The sequence below is a fragment of the Corvus kubaryi genome, unplaced genomic scaffold (genome assembly GCF_017639235.1).
Source record: "Corvus kubaryi isolate FWS band 111438036 unplaced genomic scaffold, C.kubaryi_AGA036_p1.0 66, whole genome shotgun sequence".
Lineage (NCBI taxonomy): Eukaryota > Metazoa > Chordata > Aves > Passeriformes > Corvidae > Corvus > Corvus kubaryi.
The window spans coordinates 22,026,952-22,051,791 of record NW_024582054.1 but is presented as its reverse complement, the minus strand read 5'-3'; the positions used below and the strand labels follow the sequence as shown (position 1 = coordinate 22,051,791).

The 24,840-nt window shown below is 40.4% G+C and overlaps 1 protein-coding gene across 2 annotated transcripts in view; it reads left to right on the top strand.

Moving 5' to 3' along the window:
• The window catches only part of CLMN (calmin), a 92,074-nt gene that overhangs the window by 53,615 nt on the left and 13,619 nt on the right, over positions 1–24,840 (top strand). For both annotated transcript variants that reach the window (XM_042046941.1, XM_042046940.1), the window contains exons 2-8: positions 12,537–12,598; positions 15,109–15,204; positions 16,701–16,784; positions 19,359–19,451; positions 20,701–20,888; positions 22,664–22,857; positions 23,814–23,896. In XM_042046941.1, coding sequence (XP_041902875.1) covers positions 12,537–12,598; positions 15,109–15,204; positions 16,701–16,784; positions 19,359–19,451; positions 20,701–20,888; positions 22,664–22,857; positions 23,814–23,896 — 800 coding nt within the window. The remainder of the gene's footprint in view (positions 1–12,536; positions 12,599–15,108; positions 15,205–16,700; positions 16,785–19,358; positions 19,452–20,700; positions 20,889–22,663; positions 22,858–23,813; positions 23,897–24,840) is intronic.

The following is a 24,840-nucleotide window of genomic DNA, read 5'->3' as shown; positions in this document are numbered from 1 at the left end:
TCGTCGCTTTATTAAATGGGAGCCAAAGCCAAAGGAAATCCACTTAGAAAAGTTAAACAGTGTCATTCTGCAGCTGTAGAAAAAAATCGAAATAGAGAAGGTATATTTTCAAAGCCATTCTTACAGCTAAATTGCAGTCATAATTACTAATGGAAAAAATAAACTAAAGGGTAACCATGAAAAGTCTCTGTGAAATTACACTAAAACAAAATTCCCATCCTGACTTTTCTGGTGACTTTCTCATGAATGTCATGTTGGTGAGCAAGGGAAGAATGGCCTGCTGATGAAGTTCAGTTGTAACATTTTCTCTTCTGTTACTTCCAGTATCAGTAACTTCCAGGGTTAGTAGGTAAAACGTGTTTCTGTCTTTACAGCTTTACTGCACTGGGGTCAGTCTTTATCCAGATGCAAACAAAACTAGCACAAGAGAGGCACACTGTTTTGTCAAGTCCTGTTGGCATTCCTTTGTTGGCTGTGCAAATGATGTTATTGATCAGCAGTTGTGGTATTGTTGGATAGATGCATCATGAAAATCATCTTATGAATTCCTTATTTTCTGAACATTAGGGCCTGACTTTGCAGTCAGTGTTTGTGGGTTCGATTTCAAGTTGGCTTCAAAGTGTGAATGATTCCACTGTTACAGATGAGAAGCACAGAGCATTAAAATTTGCCCAAGGTTTGAAAGGAATTCCTGCAGGCATTTAAGATTTTGAGCCTTCTTGACGTACTTTACATAGGATTTTTTGATAGAGGTTGTACTCTGGTATCCATGACCTTCCTAGCAAGATTTTGTAGCAGAGTCTAAATGCTGTTTTGCATTGAGAGTAATTTTATTTTTTTAATGATACCTCAGTTTCAAAGTAGCATCTTTTGCTTAAAGACTTCTTGTTTTCCTGTTGCCATGCAAGAGGCTGCAATCAGGTTGTTGCATTCCTGATTTATTTTCTCTGTGAAGATTCCACTGTGTTTCTAACCCTGAGGGGAACTGACTGTATGATCATATTTTAGTCATGATTACTCAATTCTCTGGTCTGACTTGGCTTGTACTAGGGGTGCTGCAAGTGCTTTGATGGTGCTCATTGCCATACACACTTCAAGCCTGCCAGAGTCCTTGGAATACTTAATATAAGTCTTTCCATAATCTCAAAATGACACACACTAGATTTATGTGAACTCTGTCTCTCAAAATCCATGAATCATGTCTCATATTTCTGAAATGTTTCATTTGCCTTAAATAATTTCATACAGCTGTAAAGAGTAGCAACTCCTCACAAGAGTTAAACTTCTCAACTTAAAACCAGGCTCTCAAAACTAAGCAGTTGCTGGATGGCATGAGCAAGGCAAGGCACTGATTGCTGCACAGGACCATGACCACCTGCAGAGGCTTCTCAGCTGAAAGCACCATGCAAAGGCAGAATGGCTCTGTCCTGGCTCTAACACAGCTCTGTGAGATACCTGGGCTTCTTATAAAAGAATCTTATACAAGTCATGTACAAACAGTCCTAAAACAGCTTTGAAGTCTCTAGGCCTGAGCATAGACAGGGCCTGAGTGAGGAAATCTTGTCATCCTGTCACCCGCAGTGCAATGCCTGTGCTTGTACTAGCTTACCTGATCTCAGTGTTGGTGACAAGATGTTCAGACATCGGGGTCTGTGTGCAGTGAAGCCTTCCTTATGCTTTTGGTGTCTTTTCCTATTTTACTGGATTGTCCAGCTCAGTTGCCATAAGGAACTGGAGTGTGTAGTCCTGACAGCGGCAGCGTCCTCACTGTCCTCTTCTGTTGTTCATCCATCCATCTTATGTCCTATGGATGAAGAAAAATGGAGGCTAAGGTACTGATTTTTTGCTGTTGGAGAGCACGCACATTCCAGCTCTAAAGGTAATTGGAGGCCTAAACAAGGTGGAGGTATCACCTGTTAACCATATCCAGCACATACTGGCATTCCTCTGGGCTGAAATTGGCAGGTGTGCCTGTCAGAGAGAGGAAAAAGAGGCAGAACAGAAGCTGACTGATTAGAGCTCTTCTGACTCCTACAGCAGCAGGAATGCTGTCAGCCCTCATGCTCTGCATTATTCCCATTGCCCAACATTCCTGATTTGATTCGGCAAATGGATAAAAAGCCAGGAGGAACATGCACTAACCAGAATCCTGTTGTTAGAGCTTGGGTTGAGAGATGCAAGGCAGTGCAACATGGGGAGCAAGAGTGAGCTCATGTGATAGTGTTTGTATGTGTCAGTGCTCTTGGGCCAGCTCTGCTGCCAAAACATGGCTTGACACCCTCCCTTATGCTAGCCCTCCTCTCTTGCCAAAATGCCTTTATTCCTCTCGCCAGGGACTATGACATATATTGGAAGGTCTGCCTTTCTCTGGAATATCAGATTAACTTCTGATTACAAGCTAGTGTAGCAAATAAAAGGCTTGAGTCCTGTTTTGAAGTGTATCTCTTAAACACATCTCAGGAGGGACTGTTACACATGTTGGGCACAGTTCAAAGCAACAAAATACATGTTCTTTCCATAAGTTTGTTTTGTTTGGTTTTTTTTTTTTTTTTAATTGGGCTTTTGGAAAGATGTGATGATGCCATATGAGCACTGTGGAGTGTATTAAAGGAAGGGCTTGTTGCTTGCGTGGTAATTGGTCCCTGAAGTTCTTGCTGCTCCTATTTGCTTCTTTGTAACAGAAGACACTGCTGTGTCCTGTCCCCAAGGATGGAAAAGTCTGTTAAGGAGGATGACAGAGCCGATTAGGTTGAAGGTACAGTGCAAACACAGAGTATAGTTATGTCATAACAGGTTTTTGCTTGAAAGCAGTTTTTCTTGCTATGGGTAATATTGTACATGAGGAATGTCTCTCTGATAAATTTTGTTTCTGGAAATGGCCATAAACAACACAAATATTTGCTTGGCACTTAAATCCAAATCCTTTTATGTTTGCCTTTCCTTTTGAGTGGATGTTCCATGTTGGCTATGAAGGACAGAGTGTGAATTTTCATGGTTCCTGCCATGTTCTCATTTGAAATTTGGAAAAAGAGTTGCAAAAAATAGTGAGGTAGAGAGGTGATAGTTGTCCTGGAAGCTACAGTGAACTATTTAATAACAAAGGGAGGAGGCATGTCAGTGTCGGTGTTGAAGATGCATGAAGTGTCTACAGCTCACTGGTTTAATGCCCTAAAATGGTACTGTTTTACTGTTGGATCCTCAGAACAAGAGAGCTCATATACACATTGCTCTTCCTTGGATTTTCATCCTGGCAGATTTGTTGAAACCTGCCTTCAGGCATATAGCTAAAAATGTGGAACTCCATCAAGAGCATCAGTCAGTCACTTGAGGGCTGCATTTCTGCATTCTGGGAGACTCAGGAAAAACTGGGATTCTGAGTGTTACTGCAGGCCTTACTCCAAACCCAGTCCAAGATTTTGTCTGATACTTTCTAGCTTTGACTAGTTGGTAAGCTGTGCCAATACTATTTCTGAACTACCTTCATACATTATAACCTGGTCTTAAAGCCTGCTAGAGCAAAAGAAAGACTGCTACTGATCTCAGAAAAATAATTTCTCTGCTCAGTTTTGGTAGCTGGATAGCATCACCCAGAATAATGCCCAGGACTTGCAGCTCACAGTTCCCTGTGCTAAAGCAGTGTTCACCTGGGTGCAGAGGGGACCAGGCTTTCTGCTGTGCTGCCCACAAAGCCTGTGTTAGTGCTAGAGGGGCCAGGCTTGGGGTCTTGTGGGGGAGACTGCGTGATTGACTTCACTGAACGCTCAGAATTTTGCCATCCTTGGTCTGCCCATAATTTCTTCTGTGGCAGCCACCCTTTCATAGAAAAGAAGGAGTATCTCTCTTGAAGCCTCCTGGAATACCTCCCAACAGGTCATTTATGTCAAATGGCAACTCCTCAGGAGCATGCACTGATCACTGCTAGGCTGTTGCATTTTGTAAAATGCATCTTAAGAAGGATTTCTACTGTGGTTCAGCTTTTTATCCATTTTAATCTAACTGTGGCAGCCTACAGTCTGCCTTCATCCATTTTTGAATGGTGGTTGCTTTGCCCTGCAATACAGCACCTTATATAGTGTAGCTCCTGCCTCTTGTGTTGCTTTTGGTTTTGTTTTCCTCTCTGTCCCTCCAAAAGAGTCTTGTACCCTCTACTTCAGATCATGTGTCTGGCCCACAATGAGCAAAGCATCTGCTTATTCCTCCAAAGCCAGAGGATTTTTTTCTAGTTAATATTAATCTCCGTAAATCTCTTCAATCTTTTGCTCTTAGAGTTGCATGTATCTCTGCATGTTTCTAATATTCACCTGATTACCATGATACTCACTCTATTTCTTCTGTGCTCTTATTGGCTTTGATAAGAGACATTAAAAGGATGAATAAGTGGGAGAGAGGCAAAAGGCAGTGTGACTCTGGATTCTGTGTATTTCTTGCCTGGGAGACCCATCCGTGGCTGCTCCATTTCCTGAGCACACCAGTAGGTTTTGGTGGTCCCTGAACTGGGTTACTCTTTCTGGCTTTTATTACTGCTCTTACAGTACTACACACATATAATTAAGTTTTACTTCTGAACCTCTTCTAGTGCTATGGTGTCCAGAAGGCTTCATAAGCATTCCTTGGTTTGAATAATGTACTGGCTGGGTAATCTCAAGGCGTTTGGGGATAGTGGGGGAAGCAGAAAAGAGAAATCCAGAAGCCATCAGCACCCCACCCTTGTGATTTCAGGGCTTCTGCAAGGTAGTTCTGTGACACATTTGTTGTTGCCTTTCCTTACCTGATTTGAGAAAATGAAACAACTGTCTTCTAAGTTTCCCACGGGTAAAGGCAAATTCCAAAGAAGATTATATGCCTCTGGCAGTTGTCTTCTCAGCCTTTCTGTACCATCCTGTGGTGGTTTAAAGATCCTGGTTAATACTAGAGAAAGTTCAAATTTTGTGTTAGAGACTGGTTTGTCTAAAGAAGCCCAGGAAACTGCCTGGGACTCTTCTGTGGAAAGTGGATGTGTTGCTGGTCCCCTGCACCTGCATTTTCTTCATTCTACTCGCAAATTCAATTACAATGGTTTCAAATACGTAAAAGTACAGTTAACCACCACCCTATTAACTGACAAATATAGGAAACAGTGGGACTCTGGGCACGTGCTAGTTCTCATCTGATTCTGAATGTCAAGAAATAACCCTGACATATAACGTGGGTTTTGTTTGGCTTCTTTGCTCATCTCAAATTATTCAGGCTTTAGCACTGTTGTCAGATCTGATGTATAGCAGAATATCTCACTGCATTTCAGATTGTGATGTCTCAACAAAGTTAACCAGCCAAAAGGAGTTTTTTTCCTCTCTGGAAATGAAAAAATGTGAAGAATAAGGAATGCTTCACAGTTTAAGCTTTCTATGTTTGCTGTAACAAGTAAAGGTAAATGCAAAGTGGAGATGGAATGGACTGGACTCTGTGACTAGCCCTTATTTGCGGGATGTAGGATGGTTTCTGATGTATTTTTCATTTTAGATGCCACAGGATGAGAATGGACATCTTGCCAGAAACCACTTAGAAGTGATACATAGATACTGGTGCAGATACTGATATGGCTGTGGGACATTCTTCTCCATGTGGGAGGAAAAAACTGTGCTAGTAAAACCATGTCAATGTGAACTTGATTCAAGAGCCATTTCTCTGACTGATAAGATAGGACTAACTGGAACCTGGCTGAATGTGGCAACTATGATTTTGTTAGTTTCAGAAGGATGCTCCTGATTTTATTTTTGAGTGTGCAGAGTGCAGAGAATTGGACCGGCTATACTCAAGTAGGTAGACAAGGTGCAAAAGGTTGAAATTGAAGTTAAGCATTATGCTTTCAAGTGGAGTTCAGTATGCCAGCAATGACAGGGATGGGATATTTTGCCCACTGCAGAGCTGGGGACCACAGTCCCTTCAGGAAACATCAGCAGTCGCAGGAGGTGAACCATTTGGAGAAACCTGTACTAGTGCAGCAAACAGGACTGGAACATCATGAGCTGCATGAGGAACGGCTCTTGAACCGCAACAGTATTGGTTGTTGTTGCGTTTCTCCTAATGGCAATTTCTGGTAACAGCAAATCCTGTTTCTTTTCATAGACAGAAGGAGATATTATGATCCTTGAACAGTGTGTAATAAACCACAAGAGGTACTCTGCACAGCCTGAAAATCCCTTGCTGGATCAACACTTAAGTCACTTGTTAGATCAATTTCAAACCCATTGAATTTAACCTAATTAACACTTTATTTGGGTCCAGCAATGTTCACAGTAAACAGTGATGTCTGTTTCATTCTGTGTTCAGAACAGGATTGTATTTCTCTTTTTTAACCTTGTCAGATTTTGTTTCATAACATTCCTGGTATGTAAATGAGAAATTTTGTTAATCTGTTCAATAACATTTCCCATGTCTATAAAGAGTCGTGCGAACAAAGATGTTTGCTTTGTGATTGAAGGGTACATGGAGGGGAATCTTTACCATCTGCCACAACTAAACTAGTTTTCAAGGGAAAATATAAATCCCTCTTATTGGAAGCTATTTTGATCAGCTCTAATAGTAATATTTTATGTAGGATTTCTCTTCCAAAGCCCAGTAGAATTTACAAGTAAATTCATCTAATTCTTTGGTAAGAGAAACATCTGTCTCAGACATTATGAGGATTGAAGCACTAAGAGTTTTTTAGAAATCTCATATTCATCCTGTAATATTTGTCTGGTGCATGTAATCTTAATATACCAATTGCAGCAGTAAATATTTTGCTATAACCAGACACTGAAGTCCAAAAGAAACATGTTTAGCTGCAGCTAATGAAAACGTAACGCTTGGGATCTTACAATGTGTTCTGCAGCACCAACCTGAGTTTTAAAGAATTTTGAACCAATAAGACTTGGACTCTGCAACTTTGATGGAATGAAAAAGCCTCAAGCTTTCAACACCTGCCATAGAAATTTAATAAGGACCCTAATAAATGGGTCAGTTTCAACAAACAATTAACTTAACAACTTCATCTGGAGGGCTTAGAGGCCCTGTTTATAAGAGGTAACTTGAGAGCATACTCATGTTATATAGTGTAGTTAATGTTTCCTTTAGAAAACCAGAGTTTTTAAGATTTAATATTTCATGTGCTCCAGATTACATCAAATTGGCATATGGTACACAACAAAGCCTTCAACCCCTGTATAGATCAAACAGAAAATTTATATTAATCTTCTAAGCTGTTTGGGGGCTTCTTAAGCATAAGGAAAATAGAGAATTTGGAGGAATTCATAAGCTTATAAAATTAATTTTGTGGGCAATTTGGCTAAAATTATTCCTTATATTTTGATTAAGCCTTTAAAATTCACACTCCTACAAATATGGAGATTTTTATGTGCAAGTACTGAGTGCTCACAGAGCAGTGTTGCTGGACTGCACCATATACATGAGAGGAATGTTGTGAACTATTTTTTCTTTCTCTTGTGAAAATATATAATAGAGATTATGTCTCTGAGCATTCATAGTTCAATGTGTTTAGTGTAACTCTGTGTTGAGATGAGACAAAAGTACAAAATTTAATTGCACTTTCCCCTGCCCTACTTTACACATTTTATCTTAAACTCTCCAGTTCTTTTGCTGTCAGTTGCACCCTGCACCCAGTCTCCCTTGCTCACTCCTTTTTTACTTCTGTTACAGTACACCTTTAATCATCCTTCCCATGTCAGACATGTTGCTTGCATGTGCTCTGTCCTTGGGCTGTGCACCTGAACTTTGTCCCACCTATCGTGTTTGAACAGTAGAAGGTCTCCCAGACAAGGATCCAAGCTTCCTTAGGGTTGTCAGTATCCGGTATCTGTCATCAACATCCTGTATGTGCCTGACCATGTACTGTAACTAATGGTCTTTATTTGCCTGTAGGCAACTGCTTGCATCTATCATCATCTCAAATGAGCAATTTTAGGTAAAATCCAAGTTTTAAGATGTCAGTCAGGCTTCCTTTGTGAACACTGTTTGCAGAGAAAGGAGTATTCAGATTTGTTAGTATGATGCCTGGTAATCAGAAATACCTAGGCTGCGCCACAGTGCAGGAACACCAGGAAGCCCAGTTTAAAATTCCAGTTCTCATTTTGTTTAGTGCCCTGGAGTTCAAAAGTGGATTGTTCAATATGTGTTCATTAGAGACCGATTGATTGCTTAGCTCTGTGAATGGGGGCTTGGGGGTGAGGAAGGCAGAAGGAAAGGCGTTTGCATTTCCCAAAACCTTGGTTGTCTGAATCATGTTGCACTTTAGAGTTAGGCTGTAGTATTTAATTACCATACATTTTCCCATATGTTTTTGTTGTGTAATAAGAAGTGTCATTTTCTCCAGATCAAAGACTTTGGTAAATGTTGGGATACATCCAGAGCTGTGCACATTATGAACTGGTTCTGTGGTGGTCACTGGGTACTTACGAAGTGAATATGGGGCGATTATCCTGGCAACTTATTGCCTCTGAAGCCAAGGGTGGTTAAAGCACCCTCTATCACAGTTAGGTGGCCAACACCAGCTTTCCATCTTGAAGACTTGCTTCTAGTTAATAGCAAGCATATCTATAGAGAGGCTGAGCTTGTGGTAGAAACAAGGAAGCTGGATTTTGTGCTTATTACAAAACTGGAACTTGGCAAGATGTCCAGAAGGTAAGTTGTAAGTGGATCTACAGGCCAGCTTGGCCTGTTGTGAAGGTTTTAACATCACTTGATGATGTATCCTAGATGAAATGCTAATAGGTTTGGAAGCAAGTTTAAGTCACCTTCTGCTTTGTTTTGGGAGTAATATCCATACATGCAAATCAAGCAGTTTCCTCAAGCTATGTAATTACACACTGACAAGTGTTCTACTCAAATCAGCTTCCATATTTCATAGTTCCTTGAAGTGCCCAGCCCCATGGTGGTGTGCCTCAGAGGATTATTCATAACTGGTTCTACAACAACAGAATAAATAGTATTTAAAAGCAAATCAATATTTGCTGTCTCAAATTTGCTGTTGAACGTAGAGGCTCTTAGGGATCAGCTTCCTGCAAGTGATGCAAACAGTGGTGACCTTTGAGGAGATTTGAGAGGGGGAGAAATGGCATTAGTAAATGCCGGAGGAGTTTCTAGACTGGTGGGGAAGGAAATAGTGCCACACAGGAAAGCAGCTGAGCTCCCTTGTGCATTAGCAGTTTAACCTTGAATTTTGCCTAAGTGGTTTTTGAACTATCTTAATTTTACTCTTTAAGGAATTAGTTGCCTTTGCCATAAGATTTTACAAAGCAGTATATTTTTGTGAATATTGAATACTGACTAGGGTGCAGTTACTGGGGCTGAGCCAAATTCTGACAAATTCTGCTGTCCTCTAGGACACAGTTGTGGGGCAGAGAACTGTGTGGGTTATACAATAGGCTCCTCATCCTAACAGTACACATTCTCCTTCTCCGGTGCCTTCTTTCCCTCTAAACTATTGCAGTTGATGCCTGTCAGAGCCCATGCACTTTGATACCCATGCACTTTGATAAAAATGCTGTGCCTCTTACACCCTCCTGTGAAAGCATGTTGTAGGTGGACTTACTGGAAGAGTGCAGAAGACCCAGCTTCTGTGTGTGGTCAGAATTTGTCTCTATAATTTTTCTCTTATGTCAAGGTCTGAGCTGAGCTGAATCAAAAAGGCAATTCCTGACTTTTTACTACCTTCCAGTATTACATCTTTCAATTCAACCCTCACAGCAGGCATCCTTCTTTTCCACTGTAGGATTTGTGTGCAGGCCAGCCATATGGTGGGTGTAATTATTATTTTATAATAGTGTTATTGCTCTCTAGCTGCCCAGTAAACACAGTGCAGTTTTAGTAAACTATATACGTAAGCATAGGAACTTTGGACTTGAATGATTTTCTTCACTTTTATATAATAGTAGGTGTGAAGGAGAAGAAAAGATTTGATTTAATTTATAGAAACTGCATAAAGTTTATAGAGTCTCTACAATCGTCTTAAATGAAAAGATTGTGGAGAAGAGGGGCTGTACTGAAACTGGGAGGTCCACAAGGTCGGAGCAGAACAGCAGTTAAAGGCACACATCAGTAAATACCTGTGCTGAACTTTTCACGTTAACTCTGCCATCGAGCATATGGACTGCATTAGGGGTTTGTCTGCCTTAGGGATTTTATAAACACATTTCCTCTCCTTTCCTCTTCCCCTTCCAGTTACTGTTGCTTTAGAATTTTATAGAATCAAATAGTGCCTATTCTGGGGTCATCACTCTTCCTGGAAAGAAGCTGTTTGCCGTAGAGACAGATTCATCTCAGAAAACTGTCTATGTATGCAAGTGCTTTCCTGAATGCGCCTTTTTTTTATGTTTGGTGTGTGAGCTTCCCGAAGCAGTAATGCCGGCTCACCCATCCTTTGAGGCATATGTGCAGCTCCTAATTTGCATCATGGCAGAATTTCTGCAGCAAAATTAGGAGCCAGCATGTGCTCAGTTTTATGGATGATCTGTAAGTAAACACAGCTCTCTTTTGCATCCTTATTTACACTGAAAATGAAGGTTGCCAGAGTGACTAGTGAAAAATATGACAAGAAACCAAGCCTCTGATGATACCAGAAAACATTAAATTTGCTTCTGTGAACTTTCTGTGTTTCCTTTTTGATTTTAGTTGACATTGCAAGTCTGTATATCCAGCCCATTGGATAAGGTCTCCTTTTTCTTTTCTGAAGCCTGGCACTGGTGCCCACTGAAGCATTCCTGAGCATTTCAGACAAGTTTAATAGGTGGCCCTGCTACCTGCTGCTAGCTCCTGTGCCTGTTCTGCCTTCCCCTTTGCACCAGCACCTGTATTTGAACAGAAAGAAGTATATCTGGGAATGATTCTGGCTTAACCTCCACCCACTGTCAAAGGTTAATTTTAACAGCTCGATTGTGGAAGTTACACCCTGGGTGACACACAGCACTTGTGCTGCTCAGCCGTGGCTGTGGGAGTGAGCGCATGGAAAGCCAGTTCTGGGCTGAGGTGCTGAAGGAAGCAAAGCCCAAGAAATATGTGACACATCTCTCAGTTTATTGTACTTTGGGATTTGTAGGTGGTAAATGCTGTGGGTGTTTTACAGATACTCTGGAATCCTAATATAATTTACAGTTTCATTTGTAGAGAGCTGTTTCAAATCTTTGCACATTCTTCTAAGACATTTTAAAAGAAAAGCCAACAGCAATAATTAGTTTGGCATTTTCTATGTTTTCTAAAGCACTTAAAGGGTAATGACTTTTTTTAACCAATCTTGGAGAAAATCAGGTTTTATGGAGTAAGACGACTTAAAAGGCCTGAATGGCCATCAGTGACAGATGTACTTCATGCTGAAAAGCTCTATTCCAATGCATCAAAATAAGGAAAACAATTATACATATAATTGGAGGCTGCTGACCCTTTGGTTAAAATGATCAAAAAGAACAATATTAAAATTTGATTTACGGAAGCTACTGCTTGGCCTATAATCAGTCTGACCAATGAAAACAACCCAGACTTTTACAGAATGTGATTTCCCAGTAGATAGGTTAGCTGTTTTTGTAGGGCTGAAGAAACAAAATGGTTTTAAAATATATTTGATACGCTCTATGAGTAAATTGAAATACAGCATATAACTAGTTTTAATGGGTTCTGTTCATAAATTGCCAGATTTCCTTAATTCAAGTGAAACTTGAGAACCACTTGAGAATAATTGTCTTTAAAGTGAAATATTACTTTGACAGTCAACTTCGTTTATATTAAATATATGGTTTACTTTTTTATATTAGAAGGTAAATGAAAGCTGGTCAGTAATATGATTCCCCTTACACTCTTGCCGTAGTTCACTATGGAAATGGATTCAGGAAATGGCAGATGTGATTAAAAACTCTTCAGCTGGCCCACGAGCTGTTTGTACAGCACCTAGTGCACAGCACTTCTGGGAAAGAACAAGCACTCCTAGACTTATTGCAATATAAATAAAATGATTCTTCAGTCTAGGGACTTGGAATTCTGATTTTAAATGCACTAGTTAGGAGACTGGGAAGATGGGATTTCATGAAGCTTTTCCATTCATTTATAAATATGAAGACAAAATTGTTGTGTTGGTCCTGTTTCCTTGTGCATGCAAGTAAGTAGACTGGAATCCACACCAGCCCAATTTGCAAGAGGGTGTCAGAGCAACAATCCTCTAAATTGACATAAAAGGGTCAAGCTGCCTGCTCAGAGGGTGACAACAGTGGAGAGCTGTGCACAGCACATAAATGCTCACCTCTCAGAAGCTGAACACTGAAGACTTCAAAACTAAGAGAAATTCCTTCCTCCTGCCTTTAAAATGCATCTACAAATATATAGCTCATGTCTGGGCAAAGAAACTGAATAAAACATTGAAATTCAACCTTGTATCTCCTGATTTAGAATGTATTTGTCTTATTCACAGAGTTCTCATGAATTCTAACTATTTCGTGCAACAGTTTCTGAAATTTCCTACCAGCTCTCCCTCTCCTGGAAGCTTAAATGCTGTTTTTTGTTTTTGATATTTGTAGTCGAACGCGAAAATGTACAGAAGAGGACCTTTACCAGATGGATAAACCTGCATTTGGGAAAGGTAAGACTGACAAACAATCTTGATATTGGGATACAAGGACATAGCCATAGACAGATTGCAGTTAACTCCCTTTCAAGCAGTTAAAATTTGGAAACAAAGTTGACTTCTGTGCATAGGGACATTTGGAGGAGAATGAGGGGAAGCTCAAAGCCTGTTTCTGGATTAATTAAAATTTGTTTTCGGGCACAATGAATGCTTGACCAGCATTTATCATCTCAGGTCCATTTAAATCTTTAATGCTACTGACTGTTACCATAAGGGTAGAATATTCCCACAGAATGCACCCACATAAAATCAAATAGGTTGAGGTTCTGAGGTGACGATGTCTGTGTTCTTCCCTGGACTGGAAGTTTGAGCATCTGAGGAATCAAGGCCAAAGACAGGTGTTCTTCAGAACTTGTCTTCATCCCAGATTTGAAGATGGAAGACAGTAATTTCTTGTCAGACATGTTATGGGGGGCAATATGATGGGATCTTCACATATACACTTACATCAGAGAACTAATGTTTGGACATCATATCTTTAAGTTGCAATTGTTTCTTAATGACACCATAATATAGCTTTTAAACCTAATTTACTGTTCTTATCGATAGTAGATAAGGACTACCTCTCCTGAGTAGTGTGTCAGGCAGAGAACATTTTTCTTGCTGTTGAGGTTGAAAAGAGCAAAAAAAAAATCCTAATATTACTGAGACAGCAGCAATGCTTAGTGCAGGATCAAGGAATGAGACCAGCTTCCTGATCTAGATGAAGCCCTAACTTGGACTGGTGCTTAATCTTCACAATGCCTTAGTATGTGTGGCTAAATTTCAAAAAGTACAGATTGGGACTAGGTTTGGGCTCACTCTCAGTTTAGCTCCTGTAGTTCTTGAGAAGTGATTGCATTTCAGACGCAGTAAAGGGGTTTTAGAAGAAAGGCATCACATCTATCGTTGCTTAAGTCCACTACTCTGCAGTGAGTGTTTTTGAAGGCATAAAGGGATCCTCTTAAATCTCACTGGAAAATCAGAATAAGGCTAGTTGGAAACGTTTTGACTAGCAATTGCTCCCAAAGGCCTCTCAGAATGAAGACAGTGTTACATGATGCCTGCATGAATCAGGCTCTAGGGCTTTGAACTAACTGCAGTTTTGGAACTTGTCAGAAAGGGCTGTCAAATATGTGACTGTAAAGAAGGTCTTTGATTTACAGAAGGAATTATATCATGAAAAAGGCTGTAGGGTGCTGTTAATTCTGCTGTGCCAGGCATATGAAGTCTTAGAACCTTTGTGGGCAGGTCAGCTTTCTCTGGGGTGCATACAAATTTTTTTCCTCTCTGATTCAACAAATAAAAATGCTTTTCTGGAGAATGACCAAAAGCCTTCTGCTATATTAATGTTTTTCCTGGAAGTGGCATAATAAACATAACCATGTAAACAATGAGAGCTTCACCAAAGCTGTCTCTAATTATGGGTGATTCCCTGAGGACACGCACTGAGAAAGGTGGCTTCTGCCTTTATCCTCAAAGAAGCACTTCTTGCAGAGTGGCTTGTTTTTTTTAAAGGCAGCAATGAAGTCTTCTTGTACTTCTTCAAGAAACTTTTGGTGTGATCCCACTTGGATCATCTTTTGAGAAGCTCTGGCTCTGCTGGTCATGGGATAATTGGGAGTAGTCTGAATTTCTGATTTCTGTTTGTTCTTGCTTTAAGTACTGAAAGAATAGAAAGTGTTTGTGTTTTAGTCTTTCAGAGAAGTTATTTAATTTTGAAATGAAAGATACTTTGCTTTCTTTCATGGAGCATTGTTTAGTACTCTTGGCTAGATTGAAGACCAGTAATGAAAATGTGTGGCCCCATTTGCCAGGAGCAGTGCTTAATCGAACAGAAGTGCGTTTCCCAACCAAAGATGAAAAGATTGGGCTCTTTAGGGATACCTGAGTGAGTGACACCTGAGCAGAGTGTAATTGCTGCAGTTGGGAATACCCCTAAGGGCTGAGCTGACTTGGCTGTGTGCCTTGAAGTGCACACATCGACCAACACCGTGGTGAAGGGAGGAGATGGTTCCTTTTGGAGGAGTTTGCTGAGAAAAGAGAGACACAATATAAGAAGTTGCTTTTTAAAGTACTTAAAAAATGCTGGGAGACAGAATGAAACCACCAGAAGCCTTTCACATGAGAAGGACATTGTGGCTGGCTGGATCACGGGCATAAAGTGGTATTTGCTTCTGCTGGACATGTCTTAGTCTGAGGGATCAGCACCCAACTCTTGGGTGATTATTTCTTAGGCAGAGTATTTAGGGTTAGGTTCTGTTATGGGAAATCTGGAATTAGTCCTTGAATAATTTCAGTTTTAGCTCCAACATTCATAGGACAGAATTCCACAGATGTGAAGAACAGTCAGCTCTTTCTCCCTGCAGGCTATGATTTACTTCTTGTATCTCTGTCTTGTAAAATTCTCCTTCCATCTCTCTGAAATCATGGTGATTTATCAAACAGTACTGCTTTAAAAATTACCTGATTTCTTTTCTTCACAGTGCAAGCCCCCTTTGAAAGTGAAAGACTTGTTTATTGATATACAAGATGGCAAAATCCTGATGGCACTCCTGGAAGTCCTTTCAGGACAAAAGTTGGTATGTACAGACAGGGAGAAACCTCCACACATAGGAGCTCAGTATCTTACAAGCAACAGTGCCCGGTCATCCAAGGAATAAGGGTGAATTTGGGCCCATGCCTTGCATAAAGTAGTAAGAATTCCAGCAACTTTGTTGTCATTTCCTTACAGGCAGGTGTCCTGAGCTGTAATGTAGATTTCAAGGAAATATATAACAATGAGGTGTAAATGGTGTGTGATCAGTGTTAATGTTCCTACCCCTCAGGGTTTTTAAGGCTTTAATACTTTAATGCTCACACATTCCATCTGGAGATTACCCAAGTCACATTACCAAGAAAACACATATTTGCTGTATCATTTTTTAAATCCGTAAGGTCTGTTTCTATTTTGTTTAAGATCATTATGACACTCAATAGGTCTTCTGATGCCTGCTGTAGGTCTGAGTTTAATTCTGGTATCCTGGCTCAGGTTTCATTAGTCTTACGAATATGGTGGTCTAAATCAGCAGGGCAAAGCTTTACTAATCAGAAACTTCTCTCCTCCTTTCTTTGTAAGAGCTCTGTAAAGTTCCACGTACCAGAAATGGAACACCCAGTGCAAATATAAATGCCCAGTTACAGTTGACTTTAATGTTTTCTTTCTCCATCAATCTTGTCATCAAGAACTCTCCCGTGTGTGGCTATCACACTTGGGTAAGAGAAGCAGCTGTCTCACCACTGCAGATGCACCTGGTGATGATGCTCTGTAGTAGCTGACCACCTGCATACCCCTGCAGCAGGAATGGCCCCTGAATGTGTGCTCACACATTCAGAGTCAAGAGTATTTTTTAATACTCTTAAAGTCTGGCAGAGCTGCAGCAGAAGCAGCACTGTCTCTATGTGCATTCGCACAGATTGCATTGAGGGCCAGGCTTGGAAGGAATTGAAGGGGAAGATACATCATGGTAAACCCTAGGCTATGCTCTGGGAGGTCAGGGAGGAGGTCAGAGAAGGGGGTAAGGTCAGCTGGCCGAATTTCTTGTTAGCTGTTTCTGCACACATGGGATAAAAACAGTGTGCTGAAGTAGAATTGCAGGGAGACAGGCATGCAAAATCTTTCATTTCTGCCAAAGGGAAGGTTTTTGCCTCCCACCTGCCTGTGCCTGCTATTAAAATTGCTCATGCTTCCTAATTAAGATAATTTCATTTAATTCAAGACAAAAGAAAATCTATTACTATGAATTTTCAGGCAAATCTGATCCTGTGACCGAACATGCTTGGGGAGTGATTACATAAATAATCAATGTGGCAGGTCCAAGAGAGTGGTAACATCTGGAGAGCAGTAAAACTGCGTGCTAACCCAGTTTGCTACTATCGTGTAGTTGAAGCATTTTACTGCTCACAAAAGATGGCAATAATTTTTCATAGATAGATTTCCTTAGCTTTATTTTGCCTCAGTGCTTGTAGTGTTTTAAGCTTTGTATAATGTGGTGAGTGATTTCTGTTTTAAAAACAGTGTGGCACTTCTTTTATCTAGATGCACGAATACAAATCTTCGACCCATCGCATTTTTCGTTTGAACAACATAGCCAAAGCACTTAAGTTCTTGGAGGACAGTAATGTGAGTATTTTCAAAGACTGGTCTTAATATTTTCTCTTGATGTATGCTGCAAGTTGTAGTTGTTGCTAATCTGATGTGCTGCATGTATGTAAGAGGAGTGTACTGCTTAAAGAGGCTGTAACTTAGCAGCAAGGCTGAAAAGCCACATAAAAATGCACAGCAAGAACACCTACGGAGTCTAAAGCAAGGATTATTTGATCATTTTATATGTTAAAGTTCAATGGGATTAAAGGATCAGGAACCCAATATTAAAAGAAAATAAAAAGAAATGCAAGTAATTTTTATGATCTGGGTCTTAGTGGCATTACTTCAGTTACACTGATGGTAGATGACTTTCTTTTCTCAGAAATACTTTCACTATTAGAAATCATGTATTTATCTGGTAAACTGATTGCTGCAGCAGCTGATCATGAGTCAAAGGTAAGAGAAAGTGAAATCCAGGAACATGATATAAATGCATAATTCCAGGAATCAAAGCCTTACATGGATATAACTTCCCTCATAGCCAGTGTTGTACTACCACAGCATCACTGCCTACAGTTGTAAGTGACCAAGTGTGATCAGACCCTGTAGCTGGAAATGGTTCATTCTTTTTTTTGTCTCTCCTGTGATGGGTTTATTCCAAAGCCCTGTAGAAGTGGCCTGTGTGTTGAAAACTCCCTGATTTTAAAAAATGTTGAGAGTAATAGGGTCAAGAGAAGCCCCAGCCATGTAACAACTCATATACATGGTATACCTAGAACTTCCAGAAAAACAAGTATTGGGCTATTTCCTCTAAAGGACTTCAGTAAGGTTAAACTTTATGGGTGAGGAGGGATCAGTGTGTGCAAAACCCTGCCTTGTATGGGATGCTACAACAGCAACTGATGTCACTTTGTTGCTTCCCTGCACTGAGCTTAGCTCCTGCTCCAGCAGCAGTGGTTGTCATGCAGGAGAGTTGTTGCAAACCCCAGTGCAGAAATGAGCATGATGTGAGGTCTTAGCACATCTCTTATGACTTTGTAGATGCGGGAGGTTTAACATCCTTTGCCTTTTTCCCCAGGAGAGGATGTGAAAGGTCAAGAAGTTGTCCAGTAACTTCCAGGTGTTCCAGCCTCCCTATGGAAACTCCATCAGTAGGGGCTGATCTAGCCCTAAATGTGTACGTCTACACGTCCTGCTGTAGAACTGCTAAGAAATATTTTACATATTCATATATTTCTTAACAGTTTCCCAGTTGATGCTTTTTACCCAAATCCAGCTAAGGCCCACTTGCAGATGAGATTATTTCTCTCTGTTGGTACCAGCACTTGGCAGAGCTGCAGCTGAAGCATATCTGGTTGCCAGGATCTTACTAGGTCCTCAATCAGCAAGGCCAGGCAGGAGGAACCTTGAATGCCAGTGGCTTTTTAAATCAGTGGTGCTAAAAAGTACTTTCCTATGGATTTCCTGTTACCTCAAGAGTAAGCAGCCAGTATCTTCTAGCTGACTATCTCTGCTAGGCTGGGTGACAAACATAAGGAGCAGTAAGAGGACAGAGCTCACACTGAGCAGTGTAATGATAAATGTGACTTGCTCCCCATTTTGGAGAAACTGCTATTCAAATGTACTAAGTCTCAAAGGTTTTCCCATGCCAAATACCTTGGAGCTAGCAAGAAATCTGATCCTTGAAATATGACAACTAGAGGTGTCTTCTTGCTAAGACTGAAAATGTTGTGCAAACCACTAGATAAAAAGTTATTTTGCTTTCCTTTTTTCAGCTTAACCAAACCGGTTAGTGAAGGGTGGTGATGGAAGTGTTGGCAAAATGCCTTGGCTGCCAAGAGCTTCAGGGTTAGATATTAAACCACAGTGGGTGGAACCCGACAGTGTCCGTTCCTGTGGAACTGGGCCAGCAGGGTAGAGCCCTGCTGAATGATTCACCGTGTCTGGGACTTCTCAGTGATAAATGGGCTGCTGGGCTTTAACTCGGTCTGGGTGCCATGTGCAGTACTGACAGCTTCCTTGTTTCCTCCCTCCTCTGTGACCTTTGCCAAAACCAAGTCCGTGTTGTCTAAGAGAATAACATCCTGGTGTTATCAGCTGGAAAGAACCTCAGTGTGGGAAAGCCTAGAGTTTGCTTGGATTAGGCAACCCTATCCATTGCTAACTGATTTAATTAGAACTCTGTGACAAGCTGTGTAAGGTGGGATAAGGAAGGAGAAAGGAGATGCATAGGAGAAAAGAAGTAAGCAGAACTTACTAGGATTTTAGATTTTTGTATGAGAAATGACTCTCCTTTTTATGAGTGGGGTCCACTGGAGGAGGCCCCATCTTCTTCCATTTTTGTATGGAGAAAATGCATTTGTAGTCCCAAAAATGCAGAGCTGAGTCCACTTCTGTTCTGCAGACTATGCTGGGGGTTTCAGATAGGAGTTCCAGGAGAAGGGTGATTGTGATCAGGGCAAATTTTCATTGATACAAGATTTCAGTATTGCTTTTTTGCTGGCCTGTCAGTGCCAGAAGTGGTATGGACATATCCAGCAGTCTCAGTGCATTTTTTGCATATAGCTTGCTGCTTTGAATTTGGCTCTGAATTTATGATCTCTTCTACAGGTAAAGCTTGTTAGCATTGATGCAGCAGAAATAGCAGATGGAAATTCCTCTCTGGTACTTGGACTAATATGGAATATAATCTTGTTTTTTCAGGTAATAAAATTTGAACACTTTAACCATAAGTAATCGGTCTTCATGGTATCCATCTATTCCAGCTGAATAGTGATTTTTAAATTGATTTTTAATCCTAAAGAACATAATTAATCATGCTAAACCTGAGCTTTTCCCTCCTAATATACACTAATTTTATACTTGCAGCTGCTTTCATTTTACTTCATTGGACCTATTTTGATGTAAATTGGAGACAATTTAAGCCCTCATTTAACTTGGACCTGAATTAGAGCTTCAGATTACTACTTTCCCTTCTTTCCTGTGCCTTCTCAGGGTTCTGTTCCAGATTCCCTGGATCTGAACCAATGTCCTGGGTTTGGTTCCAGGTCACAGTGTATTTTCAATTACCTTTTCTGGATTTGGTCCAGTGTGGTGGGAAATTCCATTTAGAATCACTGTTCTCTGGAGACTTACTCAACATGGCAAAAATTTGCAACTGATGTACATGGTCATATGAAAGATCTCAAAGGACTTGGAACTGATAAAACGTATTTGAGCCTGAAAGTTTATTTATCCCCAGGCTTAGATTAAAACTGCTCCCTAACCTACACATAGTTTGAAAATTACCTTCTAGACAATCCAAATTCTAATGGACAGAGAGAGATGGAGGGAGGGTTCTGCAACTCTTGTAAGACTGTGAGGCCCTTTCATTCTCTTGGTCTGATTTAAAAAATGGCTATAAGGTTAAAAAAAAGATCTCAAAGTTGCACTGGGGCTTTTCTCCCTGGCTGAGCTCCTCAGGCTGAACAGTGCTGCACAGAACCAGTTTGGCCAGGCAGACTCACCGGCAAAGATGGTGTGACCAGGACCTGTCACCCTGGCAGCAGAGGGCACAGGGGGCCCAAAAAGCAGCAGAGTCTCAAATGTCAGCACTGATCAAGGACAGGAGTGCGGCTGCAGGTCACCATTTCTTTGCTAAAAACATTTCACTCAAGCAACTCCTGTGAAGAGAACAATTTCAGTTAAACTAATTTTTCTTTCAAGGACATGTTTCTTTGCTTTTTGTTTAATTTGCGTAGTTCGGCCCAAACTGGTTGCTTGCCCTTTCTGTTGCCTGGGCTGCTGCTGGCTGCCATGCTTGAAAAATACAAGTTGAGAGTTAAAATGAACAGGTTTATAATTATCACTTAAAATTCAGTTATGGCACTGATCTCTAAAGTTTGCATGAAAACAAGGACACGATGCAGCCAGTGATAAAGCAGAACACTGTGTATTTCATCTTTTATTACAGATTAAGGAGCTGACAGGCAACCTCAACAGGAACTCCTCCTCCTCCAGCCTGTCCTCTGGGCCCAGTGGTCCAGAATCAGACACATCCCCCAGCACTCCCAGCGTGGAGAGAAACATGTCCATTACAGTGAAGGATCAGCGGAAAGCCATCAGGGCCCTTCTAATCTGGGTTCAGAGGAAAACCAGAAAGTAAGCTAACAAACCCTTGAACAAAAGAGTCTTGCCACCTGCCCTTTTGAAGCTGAGTCTCTTTTCTCTGTCCTGCCCCATGGGTATGTTACCATGTGCTGTGGCTTCTTCTGCTTTTGAAGTTTGGGAGCACAGGGTCTCTGCAGGGGGGTGTTTCACTATGGCCATGTGTTTACAGCAGCCGTCTGACCTTGAAGGACGCTGCTGGCTCCATGGTTTGAGTGTTAAATGTTAACTTGCACTAACCTGCTTGGTGCTGTTTAAAACAGGATCATTCTCTACTCCCCAGACCCCAGCTTTCATGCAGTCTATTTGACATCTTTTGCTAATTAAAGGTTAGGTATAACCAAGGGATGAACCAAAAAAACAGATGTACTGAAAGACTTTATCAGCAGCCTTTTAAATTAAGCAGCAGCCCTGAGGAAGCTTCTCTGTGTACTGCAAAGTGCCTTGAAGGACAGAACCCCTACTAGAGTTCCTCTTTCCTCAGAATTAAAGAGGGGAAGGGGGTGAAACTTAAGTCACTTCTCTTGAACTTGTAACATATGAGTGCATTTCCATTGCACAACACATCTCTCTCCTCTTTAATAAAAAAGTGGTTCTTTCACCAAAGCATTTTGTGTAGTAATGCTTTATCCTGGCAGAATTACTGTCAGGTTAAAAAACTGCAGTGTAAGATGTCTCATGCACATGCAAATGCTTCGAGTGTATTTTACATATATTGTTATTTGAAGTAGTGGCTGGCAGAGAGTTTTAAAGAGGGCATGTGTTAAAGTTACTTGTACAGGTTGGTTAGCTGAATATTTGGCTTTTTTGTCTGTTGATTTATATGTCCAAATCTGCCTTTGAACACAAATTTTCTGTGTCTAGTGTTGAAGACAAAAATTTACATCTTAAATACTTGGTCCTGTGGACCACATCATCCTTTGGTTATCTCCAGTGAAACTAAGGGTGCTTGTTGAGCAGATAAACTTCTTCCATTGAGATCTGTAGTTCACTGCTGCCAGGACAGACCATAGAGGAAGCACAATTTTAGTCCAAAATAAGGCTGAAGTCATCATTAACAGGTGGTACAACAAAAGTGAGGACCTGAGAAGTAAAGGCCGAAGACTTTTCAGCCCAGTCAAAGAGTGAAAATTGAAAAGATCTAATAACAGAAAATTGTTGTTGCAACTGCAGTATTAAAAACATAATAGCATCACTGTAATCCTGTTACCCCACGATCTGTGCAGAATTTTCTCTTCTGGGGCTGTATTCCATTGCAAGTTTGATGGCTGTTTTTTCCTCCAAAACTTTGGGCATCTAAAACTCTTGTGGTTTATGCATATGCTGACACCATTTTCATTTGGCAGATTTTCTGCTATAGAAGGCCAAGTACACAGGAATGTGAATAATATATGCTTGTGTGTTTAAATGTTTAAATCTTGGAAGTTTTCCCAAGCTATGGCATTAAAATGCTGGAGAGCAACAGAAACAGGAATCACAGAGACATTTGGTTTTGTGAATGTTAAATGTGGTTGCTGAATTCTTGAGGGCTTTGTTTTCACTAACTACTTCCTACAAGCAGGTTGATGTCAGCTGTTAGCCACATCAGTTTGTGAAGCCATGTGTTTTCTGAATGTATTTCTAGATTTTGAAATCCAAAAATATCTCAGATGTGACAGGTGCTACTCAGCAACCTTACGTTTTAACTTTCAGGAGTCTGAAAATGATGATGCCTTTACTTTGGATTTTCTAGCAAACCACCCATGTAAAATGTATGTATTTCTATTTAGGTATGGCGTTGCAGTCCAGGACTTTACAAGTAGTTGGAGGAGTGGCCTTGCTTTCTTAGCCGTCATAAAAGCCATAGATTGTACTTTGGTAGACATGAAACATGCACTAGAGAAATCAGCACGAGAAAACCTAGAGGATGCTTTCAGCATAGCACAGAATAAACTGGGTGTTCCTCGGCTCCTCGAACCAGAAGGTAAAACGCTTATATCAGCTTTGTTGGGTAACACTCAGACTATAATGAATTTATTAATATTGCATTGTGATACCTACCAAAAACCTCCCAGTGATTAGGCTGCTGATGTGATTAGTGTATTGAGCTTGTTGATAAGAAAAATAAAAATGGTCAGTGGCTTGCCGTTGTATGCTTCCAGTCATATTTGTAAGTTCTTTGGGGACAGAGATCTTACCATGTTTTTAGCTATGTACACTGGTCCTGGTTCATGCTTAGATGCTTTTTGACATCTGCATTCCTAGAGGACATTAATTGTTGTGCTGAGGGGTGTCTCAGTGCATTAGCACTGTTCTGTAGCACCTAATCTGCAGAGACTAAATGTCACTCCATGATGAAGTGTGCGAGGCTGCCATACCAGGCAAATGGAGAGATACCCATTCAAATGCATTTGCATCTCCCAGTTTTCCCTTTACAGTGCATATATATACACACACATATTTATACATGTAAACCTAAGTGTGTATGTGTATATAAAGTATGTATAAATGGACTTCTTGTAGTTCTTTTTACTGAACTCTACTAGACCAGTGTTAGGCCTTGATGGCATGATTGAAAGCACAGTTGCACTTTCATCACCTCTTAGAAGACTGGGACATCCTGATAAAAATAAAGCTCTGTGTTATTGCTCAAAACCACTCAACTGTCTAGTGACAACAGCATAAATGGCAGTATAAAAGTGGATGAGAAGGAACCCTGATCAGGGTTCAGTATGTGTTTGGAAATAGGAAAAAATGAATGTGAATAGGATGTTGAGAACTTTGTCAAGTGCCATCAGCAGTGAAGAGCATCTCTCTTATCTGTCAGAAAAAAAGTTATTTCTGTGACCATAGCGGCAGGATAAATGTCTGACAATCTGTTCCTCTGCAAGAGCGTTCCAAAGCTGTGTGTGCTCAAGCCCCTTGCGTCTGTCTCCACAGATATCATGGTGGAGTCACCCGATGAACAGTCAATTGTGACATATGTGGCACAATTTCTGGAGCACTTCCCAGAGCTGGAAGGGGTATGTGTTTACTCCTATCTCCTGTCATTTCTTTAATTTGCTTTGGTATACGTAATAAAGTCAGATTTATTTTCTAGGTTTCTTTCTAAGCTATCTAAAATAACAAACCTGGATTTAATTTTTCATGTTTTTGTTAAATCCAGTGGAGTGGGCTTTCATTGGTGATTGCTAAAATGCTTTAGGTAGAACAGTGCTTTTATACATTTACATCCAATTATAACTTTCAGAGGTTAGAACTGGTTTCATAGGACTCTACTGTTTCGCTATATTGGTTTTAAATAAGGCTGAAATTTATTCCTTTGTCTATAGTGATCCATTGGACTTCAAATTCAATTTTTACTTTTATCTTCTCAAGTTTGAGGGCCATGATCAGTCTGAATTTAGCAGGTATGAGACACAAGATACCAAAATCTGAACCTTGTCAATACAACAGTAAAAAGCACTCATTATAAGCATGAAATAAACTGCACCTGAAATGACCAGTACTTTGATGCAAAAATAAAGAATTGAGGATTAAGCAAGGACTGACAGTGTCAAGAATTGGCAAAGGCCTTTTGGAGAATCAGGCATTTTCTCTCATTTCTTGACTGAAAGTTACAGTTGGGATATATTTTGTAGCTGATAAAATTGGTAGGCATTACTAAAGTAATTGGAATTAAAATTATTTTAATAATCTAATTATTATTATTAGATTAGATGAGCAATAAGATTGGTTGACTTTAGGACTTGTTGGCATTTTAATGGACAAAGTAAAAAACTGACTTTCTTTTAATAGAGTGTTGGAAGGAAATAAGCTGGTATATCAAAATATTTCACAATGGATTTATTGGAGTTGTTAGATTTATGTTATTCCCAGGGTTTGGGATGTCAAAAAGCCAAGTCAGTTGTCTTCACAGGTGCAGCAGGGAGAGATGAATATATTAACAACTGAAGAGTAGGCTTGT